The sequence below is a fragment of the Kogia breviceps genome, chromosome 1, assembly GCF_026419965.1.
Source record: "Kogia breviceps isolate mKogBre1 chromosome 1, mKogBre1 haplotype 1, whole genome shotgun sequence".
NCBI lineage: Eukaryota > Metazoa > Chordata > Mammalia > Artiodactyla > Physeteridae > Kogia > Kogia breviceps.
Window position 1 is genome coordinate 130546100 of NC_081310.1, and position 15774 is coordinate 130561873.

The following is a 15774-nucleotide window of genomic DNA, read 5'->3' on the forward strand; positions in this document are numbered from 1 at the left end:
CCATAAAACCCAAGTGGGGAAAGAAAGCTATTGTTTCTAGCATATTTAAAATCAAATGTTTCAAGAAGATGTTTTAAAAGTGAGTCTCTTTAAAAACAACTTAAAATCCTAGAAAAATAATAATAAAACCACAGAAGGACTCTTGCAGTCAGATTGTTTCACAAGTGTGTGAATTCTCCAATTTACAGAAACTGAAAATAAAACTTTAGCCAATGCACTAATGGTTAAGTTGCCAAGAAATTTAGTTAAATCCAACACTAATTTAATCTTTGAAATACAACGACGATATATAATTACTGAAGCAATGGTATCTTTAATAGGAGAAAATAACATCATTGTAAGACAAAGTAATTATGAAAAAAGGTATGCAAGACTTATTGTAAATCACACCGTAAGAACAAAAACTGCTAAGCGTGAGATATTTTTCTTTTCCCCACATTATAAAACTTTACTAATACAAATTATTTACTGAAAAAACACCTATTATTTAGGTATTGAACATTTTAATACATTGCCACCAAAATATATGTGAGTGAAATATTTTCTGGAATTAAATAGAACACTTACTGAAGTGTTAACAAATTCTTTTAACTGTGGTTTTAAAGTTCTCTGATTTTCTCCAGTGTCTAAAAATGTAAATGCTAATTTTTAGTTTCATGGATAAATACTGTTCCTATGATCTTTTTCAGGAGGCAATACACTCTAATAAGAGTTATAATTTTGTATAATAAAACATGTCAATAGATTTTTTTCTTTTCTCTTCTACTCTTGTTCTCTTAAAATGTAACGATGGGAATCAGAACAAGAAATAGAGGGGGAAAAAAAATTTTTTTTGATAAAATCTATTGTCCAAAATAGTCACTTGAAGACTGAAAACCTTAGTTTCAAATGACGTACTGAGTTCTTTCTTCTTATCATTTTCCCTATGACATAAATGGCTCTTTCTAGCCATATACTTCTGTGCTTCTTTTTTTGTCCTGGTTAGAATAAGCAATTTCTTTCTCCTCACTTTTATTTCTTCCCAATTTATTTTTCTGCATTTGGTATGCATTTAAAAAATAAAGCAATCACAACCATCAATGCAGAATTCTCCCTATTTCTCACTGGAAGGCAGGCAAAAAATGTGAGAAGAATTGTCTCCACCATCCAACTGCTGTTCTTTTCCCTTCAAGTCCAATGCAGCCATTTTTTGCCCTCTTGTTTTTTGTTTCTTTCCAACATAAATGTTACTAAGTTTAAACAGAGTATTTTGGGATAGGTTGAAAGGTGCTATGCATCAATGAGAAAGGAAAAAGATGGAGTTACAGCTATGTACATAAAGACTGTCTACAGCTGGTATACATGTCATTAATCATTCATGTAGAAGCCTCTAGTAAGTACAAGTTAATAGGATTGTGTTACATGTTGTATGTCAACTCACCAGCCTAAATGCCCATACTGAAGATTAAGTTTGAAGATGAGGCAACTCATCTTCAAAATTAATCAGATTTTAACTCTGCTCTCTCTCTGTGTGTGTGTGTGTGTGTGTGTGTGTGTACAGGTAAATAGGTAGATGGGTACCTCGTAATAGAATTCTATGTGAAAGAGTGAGACGAAATTTAAAAGAAGAGAATTTTCCAATTCAGCTAAAAAGAGTTAAATCACTAAATGGGGCATTTTTTCTCTTTCAATAACAAATAATACTCTTCTATCTATCCCCAAAAATAATTTCATAAATTACTGTTTAAATAATCTGCCAGTGTAATTTGCTGATAAAATTCATCACTACTTGATGATATGGCTTAGCTAATCCTCACCCATATTGATGAACATGAAAATACAAAGAGTTTAAAGAAAGAAAAAGGTACCACAGATTATAGGAGTGCACAGTTTGTTTTATAGTAATCGACCTGCTCAATTGAATCATATCCATTTGAGCTTAGCAGCTTAAAATTCATTCCAAAGCTTGCCGTCCTGATATGGATATGATAAGACACAAGAACCGAAACACCACTCTGAAGTAACCTAACTGAACTGCACATGTTCTGACCCTTTTTGTCCTCCCTAGAGCTTTTGCTACCTGGCAAATGCAACTCTAAAACTGCACTTGTATCTCCAGATCTTTGCTGTTAGCCAAGCAGAAACCTATTTCTCCCTGGGACTAGCAGCCAGAGAGGTGTTCTCTGAGGAAGACTTCTAAGTGAGTGTGTGAGCTGAACTCTTACTGAACTGAATTAATTATTAACGATGCAGATGGAGCTGTCCAAATGATAAGAACAGCTCCTGACGTGTCATGATCCAAGCTTTCATTAAACCATTTCAGGCATACTAATGGTTTCCCGCTGCTCATTACTTACAAGCACTTTTCTCATAGATATAATAACTCTAGTGCCTGTAGGCAAGACATTCTATAGAAATACAGAAGTAGGAAGTTTTATCTTCCATAACATGTTTTTTTCCTTCATTGAAAATTATTAAAAATGTACACTTATTTAATACTACTAAGTTATATGATTTCAATTCAGAAAAGCTGGAAATGCAAAACTATGCTTTCTAGGAATACCAATAGGTACTTTTTGTTACTCCTTAAAAGGACAGTATACAATATAATTTATATTGTATAAATTTTTAAACTGTGTCTGAACTGACTTTTAAATGACCTATATCACCATAAGGATATATACAGGTAAATATATTAATACTCAACAAACATGTGCTGTACAATCACATATCTCACTTTAGGTTACATTTGAGATAATGTTTTACACTTCAATACCACTCTGTCTTTCTGTGTTAGGACGATTAGAGGGCAAAGCAATTGCAGAAGAATTACTCCCAGAATCTGTACTGTGATCGCTACCTGCTGTTTTGTTTTGTTTTTAAGTTGGGAACACCAAAGCCCTTCATATCTCAACGTAAATGACTTGGTAAAGGATAATAACGACAAGACTAAAAAATAATGGTAGGCTCTCGCTATAAAAGGACAATATAATAAAACGTCCTTTACCTCTTTTCTTACTGGAAGCTGAGAATCTATGAACATTAATTCCTTTCGCCCAGTGAAATGGTTTTTAATACTCTAAAGTCGGTATTTATCTTCAGAGATAGAAAATAAACAAAACTGCAGTAGGACAGAAGTATAGATCAAATATCCCTAAAACAATTTTTACAATTTTCAAAGTATCCGTATGTTCGGCCAAGGGGTCAGGAAAAAAAAAAAAAAGATTGAATCTTTAAGGATCATACCCCTTTCATGTCAGCTGTTTGTCATTTAATTCAAGATAGGCTTAGGCTGTGTTAGCATAAGTAAACCAAGAACAAAAAATAGGGACAATCATCTGGATTGAATAATTCTGATGAGAAATCAGCTTTCCTAAGAACATTTGAGTGTTTTTTACTGGTAGATTCATACAGGCATTCATCTCAAATTTTCATTTTGCTTTCATAAGTAATTGTATAAAAGAATTCATTTTAGTGACAAAAGTATATATACTTGAAGTAGTTTTGTTTCCTTGAACTACTAAAATTTTTTCATAATTTTACTGAAGTACTAGTAACTATAATTGTAATACTATTAACCATAGAAATATCTTAATAAGCTTACTTGGGTCACCTTTTTTAAAGAAAAAACAACCTTAATAGGAATAAACAGTTATAGGCAATATATAAACTTGTTTCATTTTCAATCTTCTAATGGTCAATAACACTTATTTGTAACAGCATGATGCTAAAACTGGGTGAAAAGTTTTAAATCCAAATATATTAGCTTTTTAAAAAAATTTCAACTATATTTGAAATATTTGACTAGTGATAATTTAAGTTAAAAAATACCTTAATGTCATTATACTTAAGTTGTATCAGGTTTATTTTAAAATAAAATTTCTTAGAAACCAATATTTTTATTTGGTATTTTAAGTCTTAGAAAAGTAATTTTACTTCTAATGAGTTTAAAATTTATTTAACATTTATTTATTACGCTAAGCTTAAAAAAACCTTTTTTGTGCCCTAAAAAGAATTTAGGGTGTGGACATTTATTTAAAAGTACTAAATTACTATGTGAAAATGAAGATAATAAATATTAAGCTAATGTTCTTTCACTTCCATAAAACATTCAATTCATAAATGCTACACAGGCTTGGTGCAGAGCTAATACTATAGATTTTAAAGATATAACTTCCTGAACTAAACCTCTTAACAAAAAATTCCACTACTCAAAACCAAAATATACTATACATATCAGTTAGTCCTTTCTAATTATCAAACTACTTTAAAATCATACAATCTTAACATAAAGATTAAGACCTGACATTTTTGCAAATTAAATTACAAATGAGGGAAAAGTATTTCTTAAAGGAAAAAGTGTTTTTAAAAATAGTACTAATTAGCAAGTGTATAAACTCTCAATGATATCGAATGTAAAATATACTACATAATTTTATTCTGTAAGCTAGACATGCTTATAAATCTTTGAATACACAGATAAATTAACAGTAAAACAAATTATCCCTGTCTCAATTGTACTGCTAAAGCAACAAGCTAAAAATGAAGGAAAAATAGAGTCTGCTTACCAGAATAATGAAGGTAACAGGTCCAATGAAACTCCATATGAAATAGTTATCAACATGAAGCCAGCAACTATTATGAAAAGAATATTAAGTAGCTTCAATGGATGCTCAACATCACAAGTAAAGCAAAATTTTAAAAATCTAACATGCAAAATTATCTTTACACTTACCTTTGAAAATTAATTTATCATGGGCAAGAACAATTTGAATAATTCTGTTCTTCACTTTAGGTTTTAAATTTGATAAAGACATACATAATTATGTTTATATGGGGAAAACAATAATCCCCCCTCCCACCCCAATCCTCAATGGTTAAGACCTCTGACTTTACTAAGAAAAACGTGAAACTTGGTATTCCAAATTGTCTCATTTTTTAAAAGTTCTTATCTTCGAAATTTGCCTTTAGATCTATATCTGAGCTAAAAATGTTTAACCCTATGGAACATAAGAGATAAAAAAAATAAGTGTTCAGATGTAATGTTTGTTGCAAAACAGTATAGCACAAATATAACACCTCAACTGGGAATGAATGAATACTAGAAAAAAAAATCAAAGCATAGAATTCATACTGTATTAGAGTAAATGATGCATATTAAGACAGATTTTACTTAGTGGTTCATTTTTCATATAACATCAAATCCCCAATGAATTTCTTTTATTTGTCTTTCATCACCTGTGTAGTCAAAAAGCTTTCTTTAGTCCAAAGAATCGTTATATAACTAATTTTGTCAAAGGAAAAAATAAACAGAATTGGAAAGCAAATTCATGCCTCTAGCAAATAAAATCCTTAGAAACATGGTCTACCTTCTGTCACTTTCCATAAATATATTTTTTTATAAATGAATGACAGTGACTTAATTTAATCCTTTCAAACTGCCTGATAAAATATTATCAAAGTAAAACATATGGGCTGGAATGTGGTACTGTCACAACTCAGAACGAGAGTTACCTAGAGGGTCGGCTGTACAGAGAGCTAATGAAACATTAGCTTAAAAACTGAATAGTTAAACCTGTCAGATGCTTTAAGTTCAGAAGAATTTTTACCTAATATCTTTCTAAGGCCAAAAAGTTATTTACTTTTTCAATTTGTTAGAGGTCAATCTTTTGTGTTAAAAAGAAAGTCCACAGTTTAGAATCTGCCTTGCCAGAGTACAAATCCTCTCAACCTAGAAAATTACAAAAGACTTGATTGTAACTTGTGCATGGCATGCCCATTTTCTTACCAATAAGGCTTTCAGATGCTATTTTAGTCTGTCAGGGACCCTCACTGACAGCTAACAGGCTTTAAAAAGTTATTCACTTGAAAAACACTCAGGTCACTTGCAATTACTTACGCTTTTTCTGTTCCATAGCTCTTATAGTCAATAGCAGCTGAAACGCCAACCACTGTGGCAGGAAACAAGTAACCAGCAACATAATAGTATTTCTTCCTTGAATATTCACTTTCAAAAACTTCAACTAACATCAGATAGAGCTGCACACCTTCTAGGCACATCCAAGCAAAAGCAGCCAGAAAGAAAAAGTGTAGAAGTCCTGCAAATATTGGGCATGCTATCTATAAAGGAAAGAAGCAAAAAACAAAAGAGAACACGGGAATATAAACAGACCACTCTAAAACTAAACAATATTCACTGATAGTACTCACTACTGTCTTTAAAATACACCATTATTTAGAGAAAATTACTGCTTCTTAAAAATTCTTTTTTCCATAAATGAAAATACTGCCAAATTTGGCTTAATGCTTATGGAGTGTAATGCTAGGTGTGCTAGAAATATCATCATTGTAAGACATTATTATTTATAGCAAAAGTAAGTGCAAATAAGAAAACATATTAATTTCTCTTCCAGAACTATTCATTTTTAAATATGAATATTCTACTTGTAGATAAGTTGCTTTACAAGTCTTTAGAACAGTTGTTTCCAAATACATTATTTCTTTTTTATTACAGAATTTTAAAAAATTTGCTCTAATGATAAATATCCCAGCTCTAATTACTTAACATCATTTTCTTGTTATATGTGGAACATTCTCAAATTCATCCCAGTGCAGATGAATACAGAGTAAATCATTAACTAATTATTAATTTCTCTTTGTGACACTGAGACCTCATGATGGTGAATAAATTGCTCAGAATATGAGTAAATGATCACTGGTTAGAATGACTATGTAAACAATATGAAAAATTTAAAAATCAGATCTTTTCATTTTAGTATACCCAGCATTCTTCTATTCAAATTACGTGTTTTACTAACAACCCAGAAAAATGCAACTGTATCTTAATACAAGAAATGAGTTAACTCATAATAATATTACTTAAATGATTGGGTTGTGTTTTATTACAAATTATCCTTCAGTATTGCCATGTCAATTACTGTAAGTTACAAGGTCAAATATTAACAGCAGCATATGTGGATACACCTTTTATAATAATAATTCTCAGAGATCCAAGGTCATCAAATGGAAGGAGTACTTACCATGTATTTTGTCTTATCAATGCCTATTAGGAAAATAAATTCAGCAATGAAAAGGTTGATACAAAGGTTCTTGTGAATAGTATTACGGTCACTCTGTAGACCACGGAAAAAGCAGAAGGTGAAGATGCAGATAGCCAGACAAACAAGGGAAATGACAATTCCCACCCAGGTGATGACTGTAAGAAGTAATTCGTGAACTCCATCTTTGTACTGAAAATTAAAAAAATGAGGAACTTTAGTATTCCTGCATTACATTAACTAAAGGTAAGATAGGTTTCACATGTGATAGCTCAACTTTTAATACTAAACTCTGAATATTCATGTGTTCAAATGGGACTCAATACTAAAAAAAAAATTTACGATCATATAACAGAGTTCAATATTATCTTATTGATTTTTATATTCAAAGAATGATCTATGAAAGTAGATTTTACCTAGAAAATTATGACCAAAATAATTACTTACATAAACATATAGAAAACATTTTAAAATAAAGACTACTTAGTTATTTGAAAAATAATTGGCATTTTAATGACTTGCCAGGCTAACAAGTAGTCAAATTTTAAGTTTTAATTTTCTCCTTGAGTTTATATATATATACACACACACACTAAAAGTTAAGCACATAATAGATCTGAGAGCTTTCATGTTATAGTTCTTAAATATTTTTATCTCCTGGCTTATGTTCTCTTAATCACAAGAAGAAATGAATACTAAGAAATATTCCAGAAGCCATTCTGATCTTTCGAAATCTGCAGTGTGGCACAGTGTGCAAAGTCATTAGGAAATTTAAGACAAAAGTTTTGAAATGAGATTCAAACATTCAAGATGGTGAGGGCATGTTAAACTAAACTTTAGAGCCCTCTGTCTCTTTTGTACAACCTATTGCTGTTCATTTTTTAAATCCCTGACCGCCTCTGCCGGACACCTGCCCAAAGGGGAAAAACTTAGAATGAGTCTATAAAGCATGATTTTGAGATGTAGCAATAAATATAGTGCCAAGACTTCCTAAAATATATGGACAATGTAGAAGCAATTAGAAACCCACATTACTTTGTTTGCTTTTTAGTTACGATAAACACCCAAAGAAGGAACTATTACACAAGCTGTTTTGAATCTCTGAGGTTTTTCTCTGCTACTAATTAGAAGTGCAAATACTTACTGCAATTTCCCTGTGGGCCATGAGAATTGCAAAATTGGTTAGGTGGCTGCACGCACACGTTGTACGAGTTTTATTAGTGTCAACCAGCTTGCAGCCCTGGGTAGACCAATATCCCATCATAGTTCTCTCTGAGTAGTTCCAGAAGGAGCAGTTTGCATTGAAATAATTGTCAGGCTGGGAAATAAAATGACAAGATAAAATTAGGATTTTACACTCTAAGATGGCAATAGCAATTGTTTAATATGTGTAAAAGGTAATTTAGATTAAACTTTTCATGTTTCGGACTATAAAGTTTTTCATCAGCAGAACTGTAGACTATGTTATACAAGGCAGATACCTAACTTAAAATGGGCTTTATAGTCCAAAACACTCTAAAGTATACTCTAAATTACCAAAGACCATTTTACACAATTACAATTTCCATCTTATGATTTTACATACTGATGGTACATCATGATCATTTTTTTTTTCTTTTCTGACAAAATTAATGCCATGAATTTGTTCTGAGAAAATTCTCTAAGAACCAAGTATTTTAAAATCTATTTTGTTTGGGGCCCATTTTTGCTCTAAATGACCCAATAGGGACAATTTGAATCCTGTAGTTAGTATGTCAAGCTCTTAAGAGAGTGAAGCAACTGCAGAAGATATAAGGAGAGAATAGCCATACACATGTATTGTTCACAAATGAATTCTGGAGATTCACGTGGCTATCTATGGGCACTTATTCTCTCTACTATAACAACAGCCAAATTCTGCAGACAATCTTCCAACACAGTGTTTTTAGCTACCAACTTGCATTCTAAGGCACAGAAGAGGAATCGCATCTCTTCAATTATATATTTTTAAAAACACAGGGCTTGATAACAGTTGTGTTTATATGATCTGTAAAACAAACAAACCAAAAAGACCTGTCATACTAAAAAGGCAGAGCTATCATGCTGCTAAGGTAACAGTTAATTTTCATTCTAAAACAAATTGTAGTCATTTACATTTTCCTGTTGATTACTGAATTAGCTTTCATTAAGAATACACTTAAATTCTAATAATCACTGAACCAGGCTTATTTAATTTTATGTTCACAGACTTAAATAAACTTGTGTCTCTGACCTAGTCCAACACTTGAAATTCAAACCGGAAGGTCTTTTCTTTCCTCTCTGCCATTTCCCCATTCCCCCTCTCTCTATCTCTAGCACATTAGTTTTGCTTTCCTTCCTCACTGGTTTTATAACCTTCCACTACTTCATTAGCATACATAACTTACATCAATGTGTGGTAGGGTAAAAAGCACAGGATCTGTCAAGTATACTCGGCTGGATTCTTTATTGATTGAAACTGAAATGACATGGGAATTCACTGCAATGGTGCTATTTCGACCGATAAAGTCAGCACCCAGTTTTATGGTTGCATTTTCTGTACTAAGGAACTGTCCCAGACTCCGGTAAATGATGAACACCAACTTTGCAAGACCTAGGAAGGTAAAAAGTCATATGTCTTTACAGAAAATATGCTTATGAATAAGATAAGATACAATAAAATAAGAATAAAATGAAACAAATCCTTATGGAATCTTTATTCAGATTAAGTTTACTGGGAAAGAGAAGGCATTATTTTAAATCTGCTTTTAAATGCTAAGCTGTATTTGTTATATTAGGAGTCAAACACTCAGCATTTTAGAATTAAGAGGTTTAACTGAACAAAAACCCTATCAATTTTTAAAAGACTCTGTTCCATCTTACCATTCCTGCTGTTCTGTTTGACGGTATTCGCAGAGAGTTGGATTGAGCTGCCTGCCCCTTTGATGCCCAGAGGAAATTTGAAGTCTTGGACCTGTCCTTCTGTACTGAGCACTGCAACTTCCAGAACTGGATGAGGCAGAAGATAAAGGAGGGGGAAAATGGAGTATTCTCTAAATTCAACTACAAAGAGGCAAATGATAATTGCAAAGAAACCACTGTTTTCCTTTTTTTCTACATAAAAAACTTTAGTGTTCAAGTACAACAAAATCATGAACAAACAACTTATTCTACGAGGTCTTAAACTTTACTACTCTAAAAATTTTGGTGTAATCATTTTAACATTTTCTTCATAGTTTTGTATCTTTTGTCAACTAATTCCAGTCTTTTAGCCTACGAATACAAAGCACCTGATTTATAGTACATGACTATCAAAGTTTCATTTAAATCATTAAGTTAAACAAAAATATTTCAAAATGATTTTTGACTCTATGTTAAGTAATTTTCAATGACCATCACTTGGTAATGGTAAAACAAAATACGAAGTATAAATGTGAATGCCTTTATTGCATGTAGACATCTAGTTCTATGTATATAACACATTTTAGTACATAAGATTACATAGGTCAATTTTGCAGTAATAGATTTTCTCTAGTTTCTAAAAGTAGGGAGCCCAGCACAGCATTATTTAAGAGAAAATGTCTGGCATTATGTTCAAACTTCCCATTAATTCTCACTAGCAATGATCAATTTTTACATATTCAAGTTGAACAAAATAGGACCTGTGGGGCAAATCTGGCCTGCCACTTGTTTGGGTAAATTAAGTTTTACTGGGACACAGCCATGATTACCCATTAACATATTGTCTATGGCTGTTAAGTATTTGCAGCTTAGAACACATGGCCTGCAAAGCTTAAAATGTGTACTACTTAGACTTTTATAGAAAAAGTTTGCCAACCACTGCAGTATAATCCAAAGCTCAAAAATTCAAATGAAGTAGCAACACTGGAAAACATGTAAGAAAAACAAGACAATACATAAACATTAAGAACATTTATGTGATCAACAAGACCAATGTTGTTTAACTTTGTTTAAAAAATATAATAGTAACATCTTCAACATAAATGTGGTCTACTGTAACTCCAATGAAGACTGCAATACTTTATATCAGCATATGATTATTTAAAAGAATGAAAAAGTATCATTGTTTCCACTAAACTATTTCATATTAGTGATTAGAATGTGCCATTTATTGATGAAATGAGAGGAACTGGATGAAAATTTTTCATTTCAGTATTTGAACTTTAAAAAGTAACACATAATTCAATAAATACATACAGTCCATACATTTTTCTCTGAATTTCACCCTCTCTGATGGCATATACCCTTGAATAGCTAGCTATTTCTATACTTAGACAAACGTGTATAAGTGTTGTATGTGCCATGTGCACTCACGCACACACACACACACACACAGAGAGTATGATGAATTCACCCACTCTCTTTTTAGCAAAATGGACTTATACCATTACAGAGTAACTCTTGGATGCTGTATTTTAAAAATCTTTCTCAACTTTGTTTTGCAAAATACATATAGATTCAGCTGTACATATGAAATCATAACATTGGAAATTTTTATAAACTATGAGACCACATGTGAAGCACCTGAAATATAAGTTTATAATGAGAGTCATACAACTCCTAGAATTTTATCAGCTGCAGAAGCTGGTAGAGATACTTTGCTTAGAAAGATTAAGCAGGTGGGTATGTGGACGATCACCTGTCCTCATAACAGATTCCATGTTTGTGGGTAGCGGGTGAAGGGAATGAGTGACAAAAATATAAATCTAATATATACCTCTCTCTTCTTCACACTAAAAGGGGTTCTCAATTATTAATTATTCTTAAAACAAGACAAGACAGGGTAAAAAAAGGAAATCCTTTAAGTTTTCAGTAAATGTTCCAAATATAGACATACATGTACAAAGACTTAATTTCATTCAACAAATATTTACTTATCAAACTACAATTTCACTCAATAAATATTTACTTATTAAAGTTTAAAATCATGTCCATAGTAAAAAATTAATAATTTGAATTTTTAAAAACAGGATCATTAATATAGATCTTAGTAGAGATGCAACAATCAACTTTATACTATAAATAAATAGACAAAAGGGAAAATTTTCTAGAAACATAAAACTGACTTAAATAAATAGAAACCCCAATACTTTATGACCATTTAAGAAAATGAACTCATGGTTAAATATATACTGAATCTTTAACAGACTGCTCCAGTGAATATAAGAGAATGTTTTTCAACTCATTTCACAAGACTAATATATACTCTAGATGCATAAAACAGTAAAAGGAGAGAAATTATAGGATATCCTCACTTATTTAAAGTATGTAAAAATAGTTAATAAATTATATATACACTTTAAATATAATATCCTGAACAAATTGAGTTTAACTCAAAAAGGCATATGGAAATTAATGCATTAGAAAATATATTAATGTATTTAACCAAATTATGAAATTAAATAAGAAAAATATTAGCAGAAAGAATTCAACAAATTTCAACACTCATTCAGTATAAAAAATCTTTACGAAGCAATAAGAATAAAAGAAAAATTCCTTGCCTAGATAAAGGTTTTGTTATCAGGTAATGGTTATGTATCCCAACTTACAGAAAAAAATGATGCAAAACTCTAAAAGCAATTTTTTTTAAGTCAGGATCATCCCTATCACAAGTTTTATTTAGCACTGTACTGAAGGACCTAGCTAAGGAAGTAATTCAAGAAAAATAAAAGGTACAAAGACTGGGAGGAAAAAGTAATGTGTTAATTATTTATAGAAAATATACTTAACTACATAGTAATAGGAGGGAGAATCTATACTATCAGAAGGAAAATAATTTAGCAAGGCTGCAATCAGCAAAATCAACTGTACACCAATCAGCAAACAATTGGAATATGTAATTAAAAAAATAATACTATTCACAATAAAAATTAGTGTATGTTTCCTAGGAATAAGCCTAATTGAAAAAGTACAAGACATTATTGGGAAATATATAGAACTTTCTTAGAAAACCTAACAACAGATGGAGAATTCTATCATGGTCCAATCTGAGAGAACTCAACAGATAAATCTGTGACACTTCTTTCAAAATCTATCTACAAACTCAGTCTAATTCTAATAAAAATTCCAACAAGATTTTTTTGAGTATGTGGAACTTGACAAGACGATTTTAAAATGCACATGGAAGAGATATCCCAAAAAGCAGCCAAGAGGAATCCGATTCCTCAAGGAGGAGAGTTGAAAGAACTCACCAGATATTAATATTATTGAAACAAAAACAAAAGTAACAATGTAAAACAGACACTCCCAACATGTACAGAAACTTGATATATGACAGAGATATCTTTACAAACCACTGGAGACAGGAATGGCTTATGCACTGAAATTGCTGAAACAACTGATTATCTACATAGAAAAAAATGAAATTAGTTCCCTCATTAATATTATAAACAAAATAAATTTCAGGTTGGATTAAAAACAAATGTAAAAAGGCAAAGCTTTATCATTTCTAAAGAAAGTATAAAATCTTTATCACTAGAAAGTAGAGAAAAATTTCTTGATCAGGGGACCAAAAAATCCCCCCAAAACACTATATTTTTTAAACAAGATCCTAAAAGTATCAATCCTAAAAGAAAAGATTGATAATTTGAGCTCATTATTCCGTAAAACAAAAGATTAATAAACAAGGTAAAAAAGAGAAGGCACAGACAGAATAAACATTTGCAAACTATATAATCTTCAAAGAATTAGTTTCCAGAATGCATTACCTACAGAGAAAGAGACAGACAGGAAAAAATTGTGGACAAGAAATTCACAGGAGAGAAAATTAAAATACCCAATAAATGCATTAAGTAATCAGGGAACTGCAAATAATGTGATCAATTCAAATGTATTAGAATGATAAAATTTATGTCAATAATAAAGTGTTGACAAAGAGAGTGATGGGGAACAATGATATTACTGGTGAGAAAGTAAACTGGTAAAACAACATTAAAAAGCAATTTGGCAGTATTTAGTAAAGTTAAACATGGGAATGCTCTATCACTCAAAAACTATTTCTGGGTTGTGTGTGTATGTGTGTGTGTGTGTGTGTGTGTGTGTGTGTGTGCGCGCGCGCGCGCATGCGTGCACATATATATATCTTGAAAGCCACAAATGTATAAGTAAGAGGCATACAAAAACTTTCACCACAGTTTTCATAATATCAGCAAAAAAGTGTAAGCCACTAAAATATCTATCACAGGCATAGTTAAATAATTGTGCATTCTTAGAGCAAATGAATGAACTACATATCAACGTGCATAAATATGAAAAATATAATGGCAAGGGAAAATTATACAATTACATTTATAGTGTGAAATCATTAATATTAAAGACATGAAGAATAATAGTTAAATGTGCATACCTGTAGAGCAAAAATAAATAAATAAATAAATAAATAAATAAAAGCTTACTAATGCTAACTAACAAAGAAAGAATGATGGTTACCCCCTTCTTCATCTGATCTGGAAGGAGGGGACCCAGGGGATTTCCAGACTATATATACCTATTTCTTTTCCCCCAAACCTGAAGCAAATATGGTAAAATGCTAAGATGTGGCTGGCTCAGTGGGTGATTGCTACACAGATGTTTATGATTTTCTCTATACTTTTGTATAGTTGACATAACATATGCTTTGTTCAACAGATTTCCTGAAAGTGAACACACGTGATTCATAGGAGAGCCACCCAGAGCCTCACTCACAGCCAGTGCTGAAGATAGGATTTTAATATATTTCTCTGTCCTTCTGTTTGTCAAATTCATCACTGAGTAGTGGCTGCAGTGAGAGGAAAGGGGAAGAAAAGTAATACAGTGTACAACGGAAGAACTAGGACCTCTGCCAGCAGACCGGCAGTGTACTAGTTTCCATCAGCCTGAGTCCCGGGGTAAAAGCAACATGGAGCAGACTGAAGATGGTAGGGAGCAAAGCAAAGCTAAGCCTCAGGTGACGCGTAGTAAAGCAGTCATAAACTTTGTTGTTGAGAGCTGCCGCGACTTTAGGGTTTTTGTTACTGCAATATAACTAAGCTTAAATTGAGGTCTACAATCAAGCTGGCTGCTAAGCCCATTGGGAAAATAAATGATAGGGAATTTTATTATGCTGGATTAGGCTGATAATAACTAAACCACATAATCAATCTTAAGATCACAAAGAAAGACAATCAAACATTATGTGCTTCTTTTCATAAGCTGCAACAGAAAGTATGGCGGTGGGGGGGATTTAAACCTGAGGTTATTAGACCAGCCATAGAACCTCCAAGGGTAGAAGGAAAACTCTTCCTTTCCAGTAAGAGCAATGCATCAGTCAGATGTACAACATGAACTTGTTTGTATCCTGGTTAAACAAATTAGGTATTAACAAATTTACAAAAATCAAATAATTGAAATCCCCTTTTTCTCTTTCCTGTTTTTAAAGTATGACAATGGCTTGTTGTTTTTTAAGTCTAAGATATATATTAAAGTATTTATAGTAGTAATACAATATTAGGGTTTGCTTTAATAATACAATGGTGAGAGGAATAAGTGAAACAAGATTGGTTAGATGTTGTTGAAGCTGGGTAATGAGGATTTTTTATCAAAATTAAAAACTTTTGCTTCTCTCAATATATCATTAAGAAAACAGAATGAAAAGTCACATGCTCAGTGACTATATATTCAGAATACATATATGAAACAAAAGATTTGTATCAGGAATATATAAATAATCTTTATAATCCAATAATAAAACAAAGAACTCAAA

At 31.6% G+C, this 15774-nt stretch overlaps 1 protein-coding gene across 42 annotated transcripts in view; it reads right to left on the bottom strand.

The window, feature by feature from the left end:
* Window positions 1-15774, bottom strand: part of ADGRL2 (adhesion G protein-coupled receptor L2) — a 626947-nt gene that overhangs the window by 16394 nt on the left and 594779 nt on the right. For all 42 annotated transcript variants that reach the window (XM_067043848.1, XM_067043727.1, XM_067043739.1 and 39 more), the window contains 6 exons: window positions 9918-10043; window positions 9443-9648; window positions 8182-8355; window positions 7020-7229; window positions 5879-6099; window positions 4548-4614 (listed from right to left, as the gene is read on the bottom strand). In XM_067043848.1, coding sequence (XP_066899949.1) covers window positions 4548-4614; window positions 5879-6099; window positions 7020-7229; window positions 8182-8355; window positions 9443-9648; window positions 9918-10043 — 1004 coding nt within the window. The remainder of the gene's footprint in view (window positions 1-4547; window positions 4615-5878; window positions 6100-7019; window positions 7230-8181; window positions 8356-9442; window positions 9649-9917; window positions 10044-15774) is intronic.